Genomic DNA, 16,519 nt, shown 5'->3' on the forward strand with positions numbered 1-16,519 from the left:
GGCCGTGGTTGAGCTAAAGTGCTAAAGTGTTCATTACCATCTATGGATGCTGCTTTAGTACGGAAACTGTTCAGAGGAAACAGGCAAATTTTCATCCAAAAATTTCATCACAGAACCCCAGACTGGTTTGGGTTGGAAGGGACCTTAAAGCCATAAAGGGACACCTGACACTGTCCCAGGTTGCTCAGAGCCCCATCCAACCTGGCCTTGGATGATCCCAGGGATGGGGCAGCCACAGCTTCCCTGGGAAACCTGCACTAATGACAACAACAATGTGATCAACAAGTCTTAATTCACAGTGAGAGCTGAGTGAGAAAAACAATACATAAGAATCTACGGTCTTAGTTCCTGTGCAGAGAAGCCTGATTTATACATACAAAAATCCTTCCAAAAAGAAATTATTAAGACACCTGCCATATATGTTACCAGAATATAAAACCCCCAAGGACACTCAGATGCCAAAGCTCAAGGCCGTGGTTGAGCCCATCAGGTGCTAAAATGTTCATCACCATCCATACAGCTGCTTTTGTATGGAAATTGTTCTGAGAAAGCAGGCAAATTTTCATCCAATAATTTTATCACAGAACCCCAGGCTGGTTTGGGTTGGAAGGGACCTTAAAGCCATAAAGGGACACCTGCCACTGTCCCAGGTTGCTCAGAGCCCCATCCAACCTGGCCTTGGATGATCCCAGGGATGGGGCAGCCACAGCTTCCCTGGGAAACCCACACTGGTGACAACAACAACAACAATGTGATCAACAAGTCTTAATTCACAGTGAGAGCTGAGTGAGAAAAACAATACATAAGAATCTACGGTCTTAGTTCCTGTGCAGAGAAGACTGGTTTATGCACACAAAAAATCCTCCCAAAAATAAATTATTAAGACACCTGCCATATATTAAGGTCACTGACATTCTGTGATAGGCTTGGTACAAAATGATAAGATACTACACAGTGGAATCCAGAGATCTGAAGAGTCTCTGTAAAAGACAAATTACATCTAATATTTATTTTGTCTCTGTAAGACAAATCAATTATTAAAAAATAGATACATTAAGACAGTAGTTGAAATCAGCAGTTTGTTGGAGGAGAGCAAATTCCTAAGAGCCTTAATTTCCCAAATACTCCAACTACAATAAATATGCACTAGTATTTGCCAGGTGATGCTACATCACCAGGCTGCAACCACAAGGAAAGAGTTAATTTAATAACTCATACACCGGGGCTATTAAATATTCCCTAGGTTAGCTATGAAAGCAGCTGCAAAAAAATGCAGCATCACGTGTGTGGCCACGTGCAGTGGAAATTTCCTAGCACAACAATAACCTCTGGCAGCACAAGAGAGCAGCAGCCCTCACAGCCTTCTTTCGGTCCAGGAAGGTTGGTCTGTCTGTCTGTCTGTCTGCTGTGGCAGCTGACTGCAAGAAAAGTGAGCCTGAGTCTACAATCTTCATGCTTGTCAATCCTTTTTGTTCCTGCATCCATCATACCTCAGAGGAAAGCTGAAAGGAAGTTCACTTTTTAAATGTATTAAATATTTTGTTAAGGACAGAAACAGTTGGTTTGTTGTGGGGGTTTTTTTATTTTCTTTTTTCTTTTTTTTTTAATGTAAGAGCCTTTTAGCTTAATTCAGCAGTTCTTAATTAATCTTACAGTTCCATAGTATAAAAAGATGTTTTGCTCTCTCTCTGAAATATACATTGACACTATTACACCACTGCTAATAATAGATGCTGCAGTTTTCAATTTTAGGGCACCTCCACTTTTTAACATTATTGTTAAAAAAAAAAGGGGAAGTGAGGTGTAATTTGAGAGCAGCTCAGTGATGCCTGCTATTATTGTATCAGGAAATGCAGTGGCAGCCCCTGGTGTGCTATCTTTGTGACAGATGTGACTCCTATGATGACATTTGGGCGTTTTATTTTAAGCTTGAGGCAACTCAAAAGGTTACCTGTATGTGCCAAATTCAGCCTGGTTTCAGGAGAGGAGCTATTATTGATTTGAATCTGTAAATACAAGAATTGAAATATCAGAAGTGGTGAACAGAAGAAAGTCATGGCAAGCAGTGATAGTACAGAGGTTAATTTACCTTTTATTATATTGTACCTTCGAGGCAATTTTCTTTCCAGCATGTACAGATGTAAACACAGCCAGTCCTTGGCATGAGCTGGAAAATAAGTTTTGTCATGTTCATTTTACAGATGAGTAAACCTCTTGTATGGAGCTTTAAGGTTACACAAGGTGGGTTGTTCTGCACAGAGCTGAAAGAAGTGGTTTGCATAAGGCACACACACACAAGCTGACACTTTTATACATTTAAAAACTTATCCATGAAAGTCTTAAGGACATCCCAGCTCCAAGTGGAGTGCTGTATCAATGCTGCTGTTCTGCTTCTCCTGGTGTTTACCTTCTCTCAGAGAGATGAAATCATACTATAAATAGAGGGCAAAGTCCTCTCTCAAACGTTACCCGGTGAAGGCTCCTGTTTGACATGACAATAAAGTGTGGAGCAATACGGGGGTTTGGTTCTTTAGCGCTCTCTCGCAGTACACTGTGCTCTCTAGTGATGGGTGATACCGACTGAATCACAACACTGCTATCACCAGCACAAAAGAAAAACACCGAAAAGAAAAAACACCGAAAGTCCCATGACCTCACCAAACCTTTTGGGCACGGTGTCAGTAGCGTTTCAGCAGCTCTCTCTCTCTCTTTAACCTTTCAGTAACTCTGCACTGGCCTTGCTGCCAGGGCTTCTATTTTCTCCTCCACACCCTTTTTCCTCAGCTACCCCCCAGACAGTTGGGGGATGCAAGTGTATCTGAACTAAGAGGAAACCCTGCTCCTCTCTGTTTAAAAGCGACCACCACCACCACATTTCCCAACCAAAGCCCACGCTCAGCGTGCTGAAAAAAGAAAAACCCACACGGGCCCAACTGAGAGACGAGGGCAGCCATTTGGAACTTCTTTAGCAAGCAAGCTTCTTTAGCAAGATGGGGGTGCTCAGGGCCTGGTGACGGACTTGGCATCCCCATTGGGGTGAGGGCAGCTCACCCCGGGTGACCAGGGTGCGGTGGTGATTGGGGTGCTGTGGTGACAGGGATGCTGTGGTGACTGGGGTACCCGGGTGACTGGGGTGGTGTGGTGATTGGGATACCCTGGTGACCAGGATGCCGTGGTGACCAGGGTGCCCTGATGACCGGGATGCCATGGTGACCGGGGTGCTGTGGTGACTGGGGTACCGTGAGACCGGGGTGCCGTGGTGACAGGGATGCTGTGGTGACCGGGGTGGGGTGGTGATTGGGGTACCCTGGTGACCCGGGTACCCTGATGACTGGGATGCCGTGGTGATTGGGGTACCCTGAGACCGGGGTGCTGTGATGACCAGGATACCCTGGTGACAGGGATGCCGTGGTGACCAGGATGCCCCAGTGACCAGGGTATCCCAGTGACCGGGATGCCGTGGTGACCAGGGTACCCGGGTGACCGGGGTGCCATGGTGATAGGGATGCTGTGGTGACCAGGGTGCGGTGGTGACCGGGGTACCCTGATGACTGGGGTGCCATGGTGATTGGGGTACCCCGATGACAGGGATGCTGTGGTGACAGGGATGCTGTGGTGACCGGGGTGCGGTGGTGACAGGAATGCCGTGGTGACTGGGGTGTGGTGGCAATTGGGGTACCCTGGTGACCGGGGTGCGGTGGTGACCAAACTGCAGCGGTGCCCAAGTGCCGTGGTGGCCAGGCAGGGGTCCATCCCACCACGGCCGCTGTCCCGTGGAGGGGCGCTCCATGCCTGGGGCCATCCCGCCCCTCGGGCTCCCCCCGCGGCGCCAGCAGCTCCCGGGCGGGCAGGCGGAGGTGGCGGCGGAGGTGGCGGTGTCAGTGTCGGTGTCCCCGGCGGGGCGGGGCGGCGCGGCCGGGCCGGGGCGGGGCGCGGGCGGACAAAAGGGGCGCTGGGGCAGGATCGCCGCCGTCTGGGGCCGGCGCGGGGGGCGCGGGGAGCCCCCTCTGCTGAGGCTGCCGTGTGACTCCGGGCCCAGGTGAGCGGGGACGCGGGGGGGAGCGGGGAGAACCCCACCAGGCTGCGTTCCCGGGGCGCTGCGGAGCGCCGGGGGCTGCGGGCGGTGCCGGGACCCGCCGCCTCCTCCTCACCTGCGCTCCCGGCCCCGCCGCGCGTCCCGGGACGTTTCACGGGCAAATCCGCCTCTTCTGGCGCCGCAGCATCTTCGCCTTGGGGAGGCGGGATGGGTGCCCTGGAACAAACACAGCGGGCGGGGTGGGACGTCCGGGCTCGGCTGCTGAGCCCCGGCAGGGAGCTGCGCCCCTCCGAGGGATGCTGCGGGTACCCGAGCGCTCTGTGCCCAACTACGGTGTGCTAAGCAAATGAGGAGCGCAGTGCGTGTACTTTCACTCTTAGCAAAGCAGGAAATAAGCCCTGAAAATAAGTATATGTAGCAAAATGTACCAGAGTTAAACATATATTAAAAATATCTCAGGATAACTTGTTTACTGTATCCGTGTACGTTTAAAGTGATGCTGTTGATAACAGGGATGATCTGCGATAGCAGAGATGGATACAGAAATCTGTACAGCAGTGTATACTCCATAATGTTTTAAGTCATTTCACCAGGAGTGATTTCATTGGCGTGGTGAGTTCTGTGATTAAACAGATTTCGAGGTGTTCAAGTGGAAATTATTAGCCTGGGGTTGCTTCTGAAGGCCACAGCAGAAAGACAGACACGTGCAGAACAGGAAGACAGAGTAGACTCCAGTGTCATTTTATGTCACAGCTACATGGACCAAGTTATTTTGAATTAAATTATATTTAAAAAATTAAAGGTTGTTTTTTTTTTTTTCATTTAAAGCATGTCAGCTGAGTGAGAGTTAGCACTGAGTATAATGAAGAAGAAGATCAGGGTTTATCCAAGGTGTTTGATGTCTTTAGATGTAAAAATGTCACCTCTGTAGAGACACAACCTCTCTGAATGAAGAAATTTAACAAAATTGCCTACTTCTGTTTGGTAGGTGTCTGTGGTAGTTCTTAATAATAATTTCTGTATCAATAGGCCATTGACCATAAGACTATTTAGAGCAGACTAAAAAAAAACATTGAATGCACTGAGCTTCTGCTGGGCAGAGCAAAAGCTGGTGGGAGTAGAATAGGAACTGTGAGCTTGACCCAATACAGGAAATCTAAGTAAAACTGCAAACAAGGTGGCATTTTAATTCTCTGTACTGATGTTCAGAACAAGGACAGCATCAATACTGAGGTAAATTTGAGTTGTTTGACTCACGGTCACACTGTTCTTGCGTATCAACAGTTTCTCTCACCTTCCCAATGTGGCTGCAGTAACTGGGATTCCAGAGGCACCTGTAGAAGATGCCACCAAAGGTCATGGAAGATGATGAGTTTTCTGACCACGAGTCCAATAAAGTGTCCCTAAATAGGCCAGGCTGGAGGTGCAAGGTGACACTGTGGGTTCTGTGCTGTGCAGTGCTGAGGGGGCCAGGTGAGGGAAAACACAGCCCATAGCTCTCCCAAATGTGCCAGCCTTTTAATATTAATATTAAATATTATGTATTTATATTATGAATTATCTAATATTTTAATATTAATTACTATTATTATGAATTATCATTATTTGGTCCATCAAAGCTCAGCATCTGCCTCAGTATTTTTATAGGTTAGGACCTCTATGACCAGCGTCCTTGAATGCTGCATTTAATATCAAGGCATGAATCCCATAACCTGCCTGCTGAGGTTACCAGCAGGTTCACTGCAGGTACTTTACCTTGCAAGTGGATGGGGTGGTTGAATGAGGTCTCTTAAGTACATCAGATTTTATTTTTTAATTTGATTGAACACGTCTTAAAATTAAGAATTCAGATTTTACTGTATTAATAATTATGAACTTTGCACAAACTTTTTTGAACACCAATAACAATTTTTTTGTCTGCATCAATTATTTTAGGAGCTTTCTCTCCTAAAAATACAAAAATCTAAGACAAAAAATTTTGGAATAAATGTGAACAAAGAAATATTTTTTTCCTTTCATAGATTATTGAACCATATATATAGTCATACTTACCTCCAACAACTTGGCTATGCAATTCAATAATCAATTTCAAGCAAGTTCTTATTTATTACCTAAGAATCTTGACCTTTTGGTGAGACAGAGAAGTGCAAAGGGCAGAAGATGTTTTGAAAAGGGAATGTAAATGTTAGAGCAGAATCTGACTCAATCTAAACCTTAACTCCTTAAAAACAAGTACAGCAAAGGTGATATCCCTGAGATAGGTGGTGCTGTAACAAAAAAAAAACAACAAAAAAACAACAAAAAAACAACCAACCAAAAAAACCAACCCAGAACAGAGCCTGGCAGAATGTGTGTGTGGTTTTGGATTTTTTAAATAGAAATAATTTCACTGTGGTATCAATGTATTCTTCTCTTCAATGTTCTTAGTTCATCCCATGAAAGCTCTTGGGAACTGACTGTGTTGATAAAAGCAGATGTCCCTTTTTTAGTTTAGAAGCCATTGCAATCAGTTTGTGAGCACTGAAGGAATCAGTAGATCCTTTAAGGAAAATGATACTTTTTAGGCTTATCAAATGATGGGTTTTTAATGCAGACATAGCTGTGCTATCCACTTTTTAAGGTGGAAATCTCTTGTTCTCTACAGTCACAGTCTCTGTCACAGTAAGGGCTGGTGCTGTCTGACTGCTCTAACAGACAACATGCAAATGCTGATGAGACATAAAAAAATTGAGATTCTTGAAGTCTTGGCTCAAGTCTTAAGAGCCCCTTAAACATTTTCAGCAGGGACTGAAATACAAAGTATCTCTATGTGCTCTTTGCTGTAAAAGGTTTCCTCCATTTCCAGTCTGCTGTATGCGTTTCTTTTGCTACTGAGGTTACTGAACTTGCTTAAAGAACACATTTTTTTATGTTTAAATATAATCAAACGCTCAATTCCTATTCTGTTTTGAGGTGAGAAAACCTCTGTTACATTCCCAGTGGAGGCATTTTATCTATACTAACTTACTGAGCATAAAACCAGAAATTAAGTAAAATGTAAGAACTACACCATGTATTTTTCAGATTTACCAAGTGTCCCTTAATAGCTGTTTGAGGCAATATTAAGAAGTGTTTTGTGTAAACAGTCTCCAAGGTCATTGATGTTAAGCTGACTGAGAACATGGGTAGGAGACAAAGAATTAATTTATCTTTGCTCCTTGACCTAACACTGATTTAAGAGTTCATGCAGCAGCACCCTGGGTTAACTAACCTGCACAAAATGAGTAACCATGACTTAACCTGTCATCTTTCTAAGGGAAGCTCAGGTTGCTGATGGTTACCTTGCAGGATTTTGCCATGACCTGTGGTGGTTCTGAGGGAAGGGGCAGGGATCTCCTGGTGCCCATGGCTTGCAGCATCTGACCTGCAAAGAAAGAGGGCCAAAAGTCGAAGGCTCACTGACAGAGCTCATAGGAGAGCCTAAAAATATATAAAAAAAAATGCCTGAGATTTTAAAAATGTACATTCCTGCCTGCCAAATAAATATTCCTGTTTCTCTGAAACCTTAACCAGCTCTTCATCTTTGGTCACTGTGTCAAAGACTCGTCCTCGTTTAATAACACAGAGATTTGTGCTTGCAGCAGTGAGGGTGATGTCATGTTTTGAAAGAGGTGGCTATGGATTGAAGATATACATGCAAACAGCCAAGCCTTTATTTGTTTTTCATTTAAATTTAGTTTGCATGGGCAGCTGGTAGAATCTGAAGCAGTTTGAGATAGGCTTTGATACTGTGGGGGAAAGGATGAGGGTCCTGTCTGTCAATCCATATTTATGTAGGAATTTTGAGCCTGAACACTGGAATTAGATTATCAATAGTGGATTTCTGTTTTCATAACCAGTTTTAAAGCATAGTAAATCATATATTGTTATTATTTATAGCTTTACTGTGTCACATCTGCATGAAATATGTAAGATTGTGTGTGTAGACAAAGTTCACATAAACCACATCGATAAGTTGTAAAATACACAAGGATTATATATAAACTATAATTAATGCATTTGGTGCATTATACTAAGGAATCATTGTGCCTGTCCTAAAATCCGTTAACACAGCAAATCTAATTGAACTAACTACAAGTAAATTTCAAATCCTTTTGTTTTTCCCCAATTCACCTGCTGGCTTGCCTGGTCTAGCAATGTTCCTTTTTCAAGAAGATTTTCTGTTCTCTTTTGCTAGATTAAAAAACACCCTCACAAATAAAACCAACCTGGCTACACAAAGTAAGGACATCGTCAGCATTGTCTTTCTACTAATGATTATTCAATCAGTCTTGTGTCCATAAATTGCCATAATTTCCATCAGATAATTAGGCACTGGGAGAGCTGTTTTTTAAAATTTGGATCGAGGCCTCTTTTCATCAGAACATGAAGTATGTATTTGACTTGAAATGCATTATTTATTCTGCTGAAGGCATTTCACCATTGAAACTAAGCTTTAAGCATGCTCAGTCAAAGCTTTACAGGCAAGCTCGAGCTTTTTTGATCTGGTTGCTTGTTTGGAAATGATCTCTGTCGGTGGTGTGGGGTCATGCCAAGGCATCCTCACAGGTGTTGTGAGGTGGTCACTTGCTGTGTGAATCACAAGCAATGCTCACAAACACATAAACCCCTTTGGTTTCTGTAAATCAGTTTGCCTTTTCTTCCTGTATAAATGAAATAAAGAAGGGAAGGGTGAGATGGGTGGTAGAAGATCAGCCCATCCTGCTGTGGAGTGTCATACATGCTCCTCTTGATCAGCTCTGCACAGACCCAAACCTGAGGAACACACCAGGTCCTTATCAATGTACCTTTTGGGTGCATTTCTATACTACACCTGTACACCCAGATTATTGAAATGATGACAGAAATCAGTAAATTGCGTCAAGACAGGCAATTCCCAAGACGATAATTGCTAAACTTTGCTCTGAAACTAAATTAGACCCATCCTGCACACCTTGAAGACAGCAACCCTCCCAGACTACCTTTTCCTCAACACTGTAAAATACATTTGAACATTTACCATCCTGTAAAATACATTTGAACACCCCTCCTTGCTGGATGGACCCTGCATGGGGACAGCTTGGTGGGCAAAGCCAACACACCAACTGCAGCAGAGCTGTGGAGAGCATGACCCAACAAACTCTTTTTTAGCCTGTGGGAGGAAGGTATTATCATGGTAACAGGTGTGAGGTAGCATATGCTGCACTCAGGGCTTTTGTTGTGGTATTGTATGGTTTGTTTACATGGCTGAGTTTCTGTACTGCCTTGACTTATTATAGGTGTTTTTCAGGACACAGTTTTCGTCTCACACAGATATAGACATTTCCGTTGTGTGGCCCTGTGAGTGTGAAACTAGCTTTGAGTCTAGAAATGAAGAAGAAAAAAAAGAGAAGAAGAAAATACCTTTTTTTAGTACTTTTTTTTCCTTCACCATGTCACTGTGAAAGCTAAAAATAGTAATACATGTGCAGGAGACAGCTGACCTTTTGTGCTTGGTCTTATTACATTTTATCCACTATAACACTTGTTTTACTAGGTAACTTTTAACAACTTTCTGAACTGTGAAGAAACATAATTAATACATTTCCATTGGTACCCACAGGCTACAGGAGTGCACCACTACATCCCTAGATGTTTACTTTGTACGTGTGAGCCAAACATTTGGCTTGTTAAACCTCCAAAAGTCCAGCACTGCGTGCTTTGACCGTTTCTCTATGCAGCCTACTGAGCTTAAGAGAACTGATATTTTAAATATGCAAGGGAGTACTTCAGCATCCCTGGGATCCTCCAAGCCCTGCTCTGCCATTCCCACTTTCCCATTCATGGATCTGAAGGATGCCTTGGAGCTCCTGCCCGAGCTCTGGTGGAGTTCTCAAACCAGGAGCTGCCCTGGGTCACTCAGTCCATACTTCAGTAGTGTCATATTGGACCTTGCACCAAAAAGGGACAGGGATGCACTTGTGGGAACGTGATCAGCCCTTGGCCTCTACATCCAGTCATCCAGTGACCCACTGGTCTAGATGTTGCCCTGGGAAATGGAAGATCCGTTCAAGTATCTGCTGCAGTGACTATGGATTGATTTAATGTGATGCAGCTTCACTCCAGTGTATGCACGGAGCCTTGGCACCTGATTCAGAGCTACAAAGTCCTGGGGGTGACTGGGTATCTGGAAATCAGGTATGGTGCTGGAAGGCACAAAGTTCCTCTATGGACATCACCCTTTTTTCCCTTTTTTTTTTTTTTTTTTTTTTTTTGGATGGAAGAGAGAGATACAGCAATCCATAAGGGAAGCATTTACAATGAGACAGGGCATCTTTTGAAGCAAATACAGCACCTAAAACTACTGTCTCTTTTTTAAAAAAATATGATCTGAATTAAAAGATCCTTTTAGCTCACCTGTAAAATAGATTCAGATAGATGCTCCCTTGGAAGGAAGGTTGTGGTATTTCCCCTTAGAAAGAGGATTGGGTCACACAATTCCCCTCAAAGCCGGTGCAATAAAATCCAGAAGACCTGAGCCCAGCTTCTCTTTGTCACTGCCAAACTACACAGCTTTTCAGAATTCTGGATATATTTCAAAATCCTAGATTCTAAACATCTTTGTAAGTAGAGCAGAAATGCTACAAACAGAAGGACAAAATCAAGAAGATAAAACTGCAAACTATAAAACACAGAATATCTGCCAGCTGTCATCAGTCTGTAATGTGCTTTTCTCCAGCCACACTAAACACCACTAAGAGGATCCTAAAACACCACTAAGAGGATCCTATGCTTCTGTAAACCAAGTATATTTTCACTTATTTAGTAGCACATTTTTGTCAGTTTGCTTATGCAGTAATGTATACACACTAGTTATGAATAATTTTGCTTTGTGGAAAATGTAAACTTCATCTAAATATTGAAAGAAGATCACAAAGGCCCTAACCTCATCCCAAGTGTAAAACCTAAAGTTTTTACAAGACTGCAGCAATGTAGCAAACCAAATTCATACCAAGCAGCATTGCATTACCTTTTGCTTGGTTTAGTTTAATTTCTGAGAATATTTTATTTGAGTTTCATTCTTTTCACCTGCTGTATTTAAAATGAGAAAGAAATCCAGCCAGCAGAACTTCCCTTTTGTTCCTGTCCGGCGTCACTCCATCAACAAAAAGAATCAGAATGATGGGGCTAGAAAGCAAAGAAACCATAAAAAAGCTGACCAAAACCAAAGCCAGATAAAAGCAGAGCATCTCCAGAAAGTTGTAACTAAGTTCCTCATCAGGCAGAGCCTTCCACTGCAGCAAATATCCAAGGACGTGTGTGGTTTGGAATAATCCCCATCCACAGCTCTGATGTTGTTTCCCTTGATTAACCAAATAAAACAATCTTAATGACTACAAAAACATCAGCTCTGCTCTCCAAACACTGCTCTCTGTGTTACACAAATGTTTGCAATGTTAGACACAAGCCACGTGTGCTGAAACCTGTTAGATTTTGCCATTGATTTTGTGGTACTGGTTGTGAATAACTTACCCACTGATTTTACTGGTCCTTACTATCTGCTCCTCCATATGGAAAGCTATTAATGGGTTTAAATCTTTCTTACATTCTATTTCTATGCTGAGTTGCTTGTAATTTCCATGGTGGTAGCCTCCAGCTGAAGAAGAAGTGTAAACTTGGACCTGAATTAGACATAGGAAAACCTGTTGAAGTTTGTTTTAGGTGCTTTGCTGCCTGGGGATCTCCATGGGTTAGAGTGATTTAATGCCTGGCAGGTTGTTGCAAACAGTGTAGGAAAGCATCTCATACTAAGTGAAACTACTGAGAAACTATACTTGTCTACACCAGTTATATTTATTGAGATTTTCCAGTTTCTGGGTTTCTGTTTTGAGCCAATTTAAAGAAGCAGCCAATCTAAATGCTGCGTGTTTGAATTGCTGGACATCTGCTGGGTCACTGAAACTTTCCTTTGACTACTCTTAAAATAGTTGTCTTAGAAACACTGGTGTTATGAGTGGAGAAGTAAAAAAAAAAATTAACTTTAAGAATATTTTAAACAATTTCCATCTAAACTGAAAAGACCTTGCATAAGATGAAGCCCTGAGGTTGTGTTTCATGCCTTGTTGCAGAGTAAGATGTCTCATATCAGGAGAGCCCCCAGGCACTTTGTCCTCTCCAGCTACCCCAATGGAGCACCAGAAGAGGAAACGTACAGTAACCTCCAAACAATTCCAGACACCACAGAGCAAATGGAGTTTGATATCAGGTATCACACCACATTAATACTCCTTCTGTCCCCCAACCCAAGTACAGAGTGCTAGACTTTGCAGAAAACTGCTAAGCCCAGTAATCATAGTGCTGGAAATGGAATAGATGCAAGTGTAGATAACCTGGAGTGCTTAACACTGACCATGCAAGATTATGCTGCATTAAATGTCTGCAAATTTTTATCTTACACAGTGGCACAGATATGGCTCTTTATATTAGAGACCCACCTGTTACAGCAAGCAGCTGAAGAAGCCATTTTTACATAATTCTCCAGGCGCCACTTACAACAAACTACTAGTGCTGCTTTGGGTTTTTCTTAATCCCATACATACTTTTTTTCCAGTCAGGGGTTGCCTTTCTCCCCCATCAGTGAAAATTCCTTTCTGTGGTTTTTCTGGTGGCTTTTTTTTTTGTTGGTGGACTGACCAAACCAAGCCCAAGGCAGTTTTTTTCAGCAGACTATAGAATTAAGCTCTTAAGCACACTTACTATTCAGCAGATCTCATAAACAGAAAAGCAAATTAAATTAAAAAAAATGTATATTCGTATTTTTCATCTATCAGAACAAAAACAAGTGTCTAAGAGAAGCTAAATCTAATTGGAAATTTTCATCAGGAAAGTGTAACCAGTTTTTAGCATCAACATGTGCCACAGATGTTGTTCAAGTTTCTGTATATCCCAGGACCTTCCTAAAAGCCTCAAGGTTTTGCTCAGTTTGTACCTGGGCACCACCCAGTAGCTGGAGACCCACACTGCACAGTGGAACTCATGGAGTAAACCTGTTGGATTACAAAGCCAACATTTTTGTAAGATTAAATACTTTGAAAGGTTTGAAGTGAAGGCAGTTTCAATATTTTGCCCGAGGGGATGAGGAAGGGAGTGGGACAATCAAAAACCCCAAACCAGAATCTCATTGTCTTGTATGAAGAAATTAAACACCAAAAAAATCAACATATTTTTTCAAAAGTGCCGAATGTGCAGCTTCTTATGAAAACATCAAAATACTTAATATATGGGCATAAAATACTTATTCAATAAATCCATAAAAAATGGGAAACAAACTTCCTGTAACATTTCCCCTTCCACATGCCCAGTTTAGCTCCGATGTTGGGGGAATAACAGTACCTGACATTTGCAGGGTGCTTTTACAGGATTGCTGTTGCAGGGTTCTCCTCTAACGTGCCCATCCTGCCTGCCTTGCAGCTCAGCTACTCAGATTGGCCATCAGCTGGCTCTGATTGGGGATGAATTTAACAGGAGGTACCACAGGACATTAGAGGACACACTGCTCCACCTGGCACGAGTGTAAGTGTTAACCTTATTGGCAGATCCTTTTCAAAGTCATGTTAGACAAACAAGAATGTTTCTGTACACAAAACAACAAAAATAAAAAAAATATTGCTACTACTGCTGCCTCATGCAGAACATAGAAAAACAAAGCAGCTTGTTCTACTAGGAAAAGCTTTGTAATAATGTAAAATGTAAATTGTTTCCACAGGCTACAGCCATTTCAAGTCAAAAGGCTTAAATAGTGTCTTGCTGTTTCAAATTCCTCAGAGGCACAGTAACTTTAGACACAATTTTAAGCACAACTGAGTGATGAGAGACCTGTGTGGGATTAACATGTTACTGCACGTGCAATAACTTACCCATGCACATAGAATAAAACGTGGCTGGACTAGTTTGAACTGCCTTTTATCTGCTGTGAGCTGAAGGGTTGTTCTGCCTGGTTATTACCTGACATGCAGCAGTGTCCTAACAGGAGACACTCAGCTCTGTCTGAAGCCCCAGGTTCTCTACCTTATTTTCTCCTTCTTTCTGGGAGGGGATGGTCACTCACTGCAGACCTACCAGGATGCAATTCAATTACAGCTGTGTAACATAACCTATAAATAAATATATCTGTATATAAAATGAATATATACACCTTTGACCTCAGCAAAGCTGGATTCACACTCCACAAAGAGCTTGTGGCATTGCTGGGTCAGTCTTGTACTGCTGTCCTGATTCTTCAGACATAAACATCTCCCATTGGGTTGTGCTCTTCTAAGTTTGAAACAACCACAAAGATTGTCACTTAATTCTGAAACTAAATTATCTTTAGATTTCAAAGGTCTACTTCCTAAATATTTAGAGAAATACACTTGTACACATACACTTATAGGAAGGAATATACTAAAGGTTTTTGTTTTGGTTGGTTTTTGTTTCCTAAACATTGGCATTTTATTTGCCACTTTCTGGAATAAATTTTCTATCCTCATGCTTTGTTTTGTTTTGTTTACACCACCAGGGTCGCTGTCAGTGTTTTTCAGACGTGGAATGTTATTAAGAGTGTTATAAGAAGCTTTGGAGATGTGAGCAGTAACTGGACAAAGCGGATCACTGGCTATGGAGGCTGGGTATTCTCTCTCCCTTTTCTCCCACCTTTTTGTTGGCAAGTAGGGAACAGGAACACCTCACTCCCTTGGAATGTCAGTGAGTGAAGCATATAATGTCCTTCAGCCTGGGGTTTATCCCTTAGTTTGCTGGTGCCCCCTCAGTGCCCTGTTTTGTTCTCTTTAGGCTGAAATTTCTCATTGAAAGACAGAGTTTCCTGGGGTTCTGTTCAGGGGGGAGGCACCTGCCACTATCAAATGCTGGAAGGGTCTCCCTGAGGACATGAGCAGAGCTGCTGCCAGTAGCACTTTCCCAGAGAAGAGAGGAGGATTCTTGAGTGGCTGGAGGCCCCAGTAAAACTCTGCATTTCTGCAGCAGCACTGTACCTTGCTCTCTGACCTCCCACATAGACACACTTTTAATTTCCTTGCACCTTCTTTTTTTTGCTGCTTGTTATTTCTAATTACCATCTCCTTTCTTCTCACAGACTTGCAGGCTTCCTGTGAGGTGCCTCTGCCAGAAGCTGGTGCCTGCAGCCTTGCTTGTTGCTGCCTGTTGGTGGGCCATGAATTATGGACTGTAGAATTCAACACACAGAATTACAACAGGAGGTCATTGCTGGACACTGACCGACATCACTAACGCCACCCCAGTGGTGGCAGCTGGTTTGTTTTTTCAAATTTACACTGATAAAAATCTCTTTAATATTTAAAACTTAGGCTAGTGCTGGGTCACTGCTGTTTCATATCTTTTTTTAAAAGAAAAACTTTTAAAATAAGGAGGTTGTTGCTGGATAACTGCCTGACTTGCTAGTTTTGAAATGTGACTCCAGGTGATTAGAAAGTTTGTCTTTTTTGTGTTTATTTTAATGCAATATAAACTGTCTATTTCCTATAAATGAGTTTGTTAAAGAGATTCTGGATGTGACAAAAACTGAAGGCATGCTGGCCATCCTTTAAATTTTAACACTGTAAAAGCAATAGTAAAGATTAAAACCATGATACTTTTTTAAAATTAAATTGTTGCTTCAAACCTTTTTTGCAGTGCTGTCTGCTTTATTTCCCAAGACTCTGCTATCACACATTAATGCCAGTATCTTCTGCCCCTTTCCAAAGTAAAACTAGACTCTCTCAGTGAGAGAAAACGAAAGTGCATCTCTGTGGTTTGGGTATTCCCCTCAGCACAGGGGATGCCTGCTTCTTGCCCAGACAAGCAACTCCTACTACCCTTAGCATTATTTTTAAAACTGGAAAAGACAATATTCAATGGATTTGTCATCAGAGAAGTTGGATTTTCAAGTTTGGGCCTCTGCTTTAAATGAGACAAGGAATTTAAACCCCTGTTTAGTGCCAAATCAAACCAAATTTAAGCATGTTGAAGAACATGCTTAAATGGTTCCTAATTTTATGATCCCAAATGCCCATCTCAAAAAATGTTTCTGAGAAAAAGAAAAATGAAGCTCCACTAAAACTATTTCATTTGACCATTTGAAATACCTTTGAATGACTTGAAATGCAGAGCAAAAGGAAAGCAGGGAAAGAAGGACTGTAAAGGGTGATGGTTCCACCACACCCCAGAAATTCAAGCAGCAGCAGCAGCAAATATTCCAGTGTCACATTTTTCCAAAATGCTCTCAAGCTGCAGCAGGTAGGCACGTTTTTTTTTTTCTAGAAAAGCACATTAACACACCTGGAGCTGGAGTCACACACAGGCCAGAAGTTGGCCCTCACAGCCAAGAAATCAGACTAAAGTTTTACCAGTGAATTGACTGCTCTGCTGAGCTCCATAATAGCAGTGTGATAGAAAAATGTTAAAGTTATTACTTAGTAAAGAGTAAAATTT

At 42.4% G+C, this 16,519-nt stretch overlaps 2 protein-coding genes across 3 annotated transcripts in view; both read left to right on the forward strand.

Moving 5' to 3' along the window:
- TSPO (translocator protein) overlaps positions 1–16,519 on the forward strand; it is a 122,580-nt gene that overhangs the window by 91,595 nt on the left and 14,466 nt on the right. The window lies entirely within an intron of this gene.
- Positions 3,940–15,718, forward strand: LOC310908370 (uncharacterized protein). 2 transcript variants are annotated; one of them, XM_083859318.1, is made up of 5 exons: positions 3,940–4,039; positions 12,163–12,299; positions 13,505–13,606; positions 14,592–14,700; positions 15,165–15,714. In XM_083859318.1, the coding sequence occupies exons 2-5, from the start codon at positions 12,169–12,171 to the stop codon at positions 15,258–15,260; spliced, it is 438 nt and encodes a 145-aa protein (XP_083715444.1). In that variant the 5' UTR covers positions 3,940–4,039; positions 12,163–12,168; the 3' UTR covers positions 15,261–15,714. The 2 variants fall into 2 exon arrangements, with proteins under 2 accessions (XP_083715444.1, XP_083715443.1); XM_083859317.1 differs by lacking the exon at positions 3,940–4,039 and adding an exon at positions 9,706–10,231 and having other exon boundaries at positions 15,165–15,718.

Source organism: Zosterops lateralis (assembly GCF_965231275.1).
Source record: "Zosterops lateralis genome assembly, chromosome: 4".
Taxonomy (NCBI): Eukaryota; Metazoa; Chordata; class Aves; order Passeriformes; family Zosteropidae; genus Zosterops; species Zosterops lateralis.

Coding starts and splice junctions, on each gene's coding strand:
- LOC310908370 (XM_083859317.1), top strand. CDS start 10,163: ATGCACGGAGCCTTGGCACCTGATTCAGAGCTACAAAGTCCTGGGGGT. Junction 10,232..12,162: donor ACTGGGTATCTGGAAATCAG/GTATGGTGCTGG, acceptor GCCTTGTTGCAG/AGTAAGATGTCTCATATCAG. Junction 14,701..15,164: donor TCACTGGCTATGGAGGCTGG/GTATTCTCTCTC, acceptor TTCTTCTCACAG/ACTTGCAGGCTTCCTGTGAG.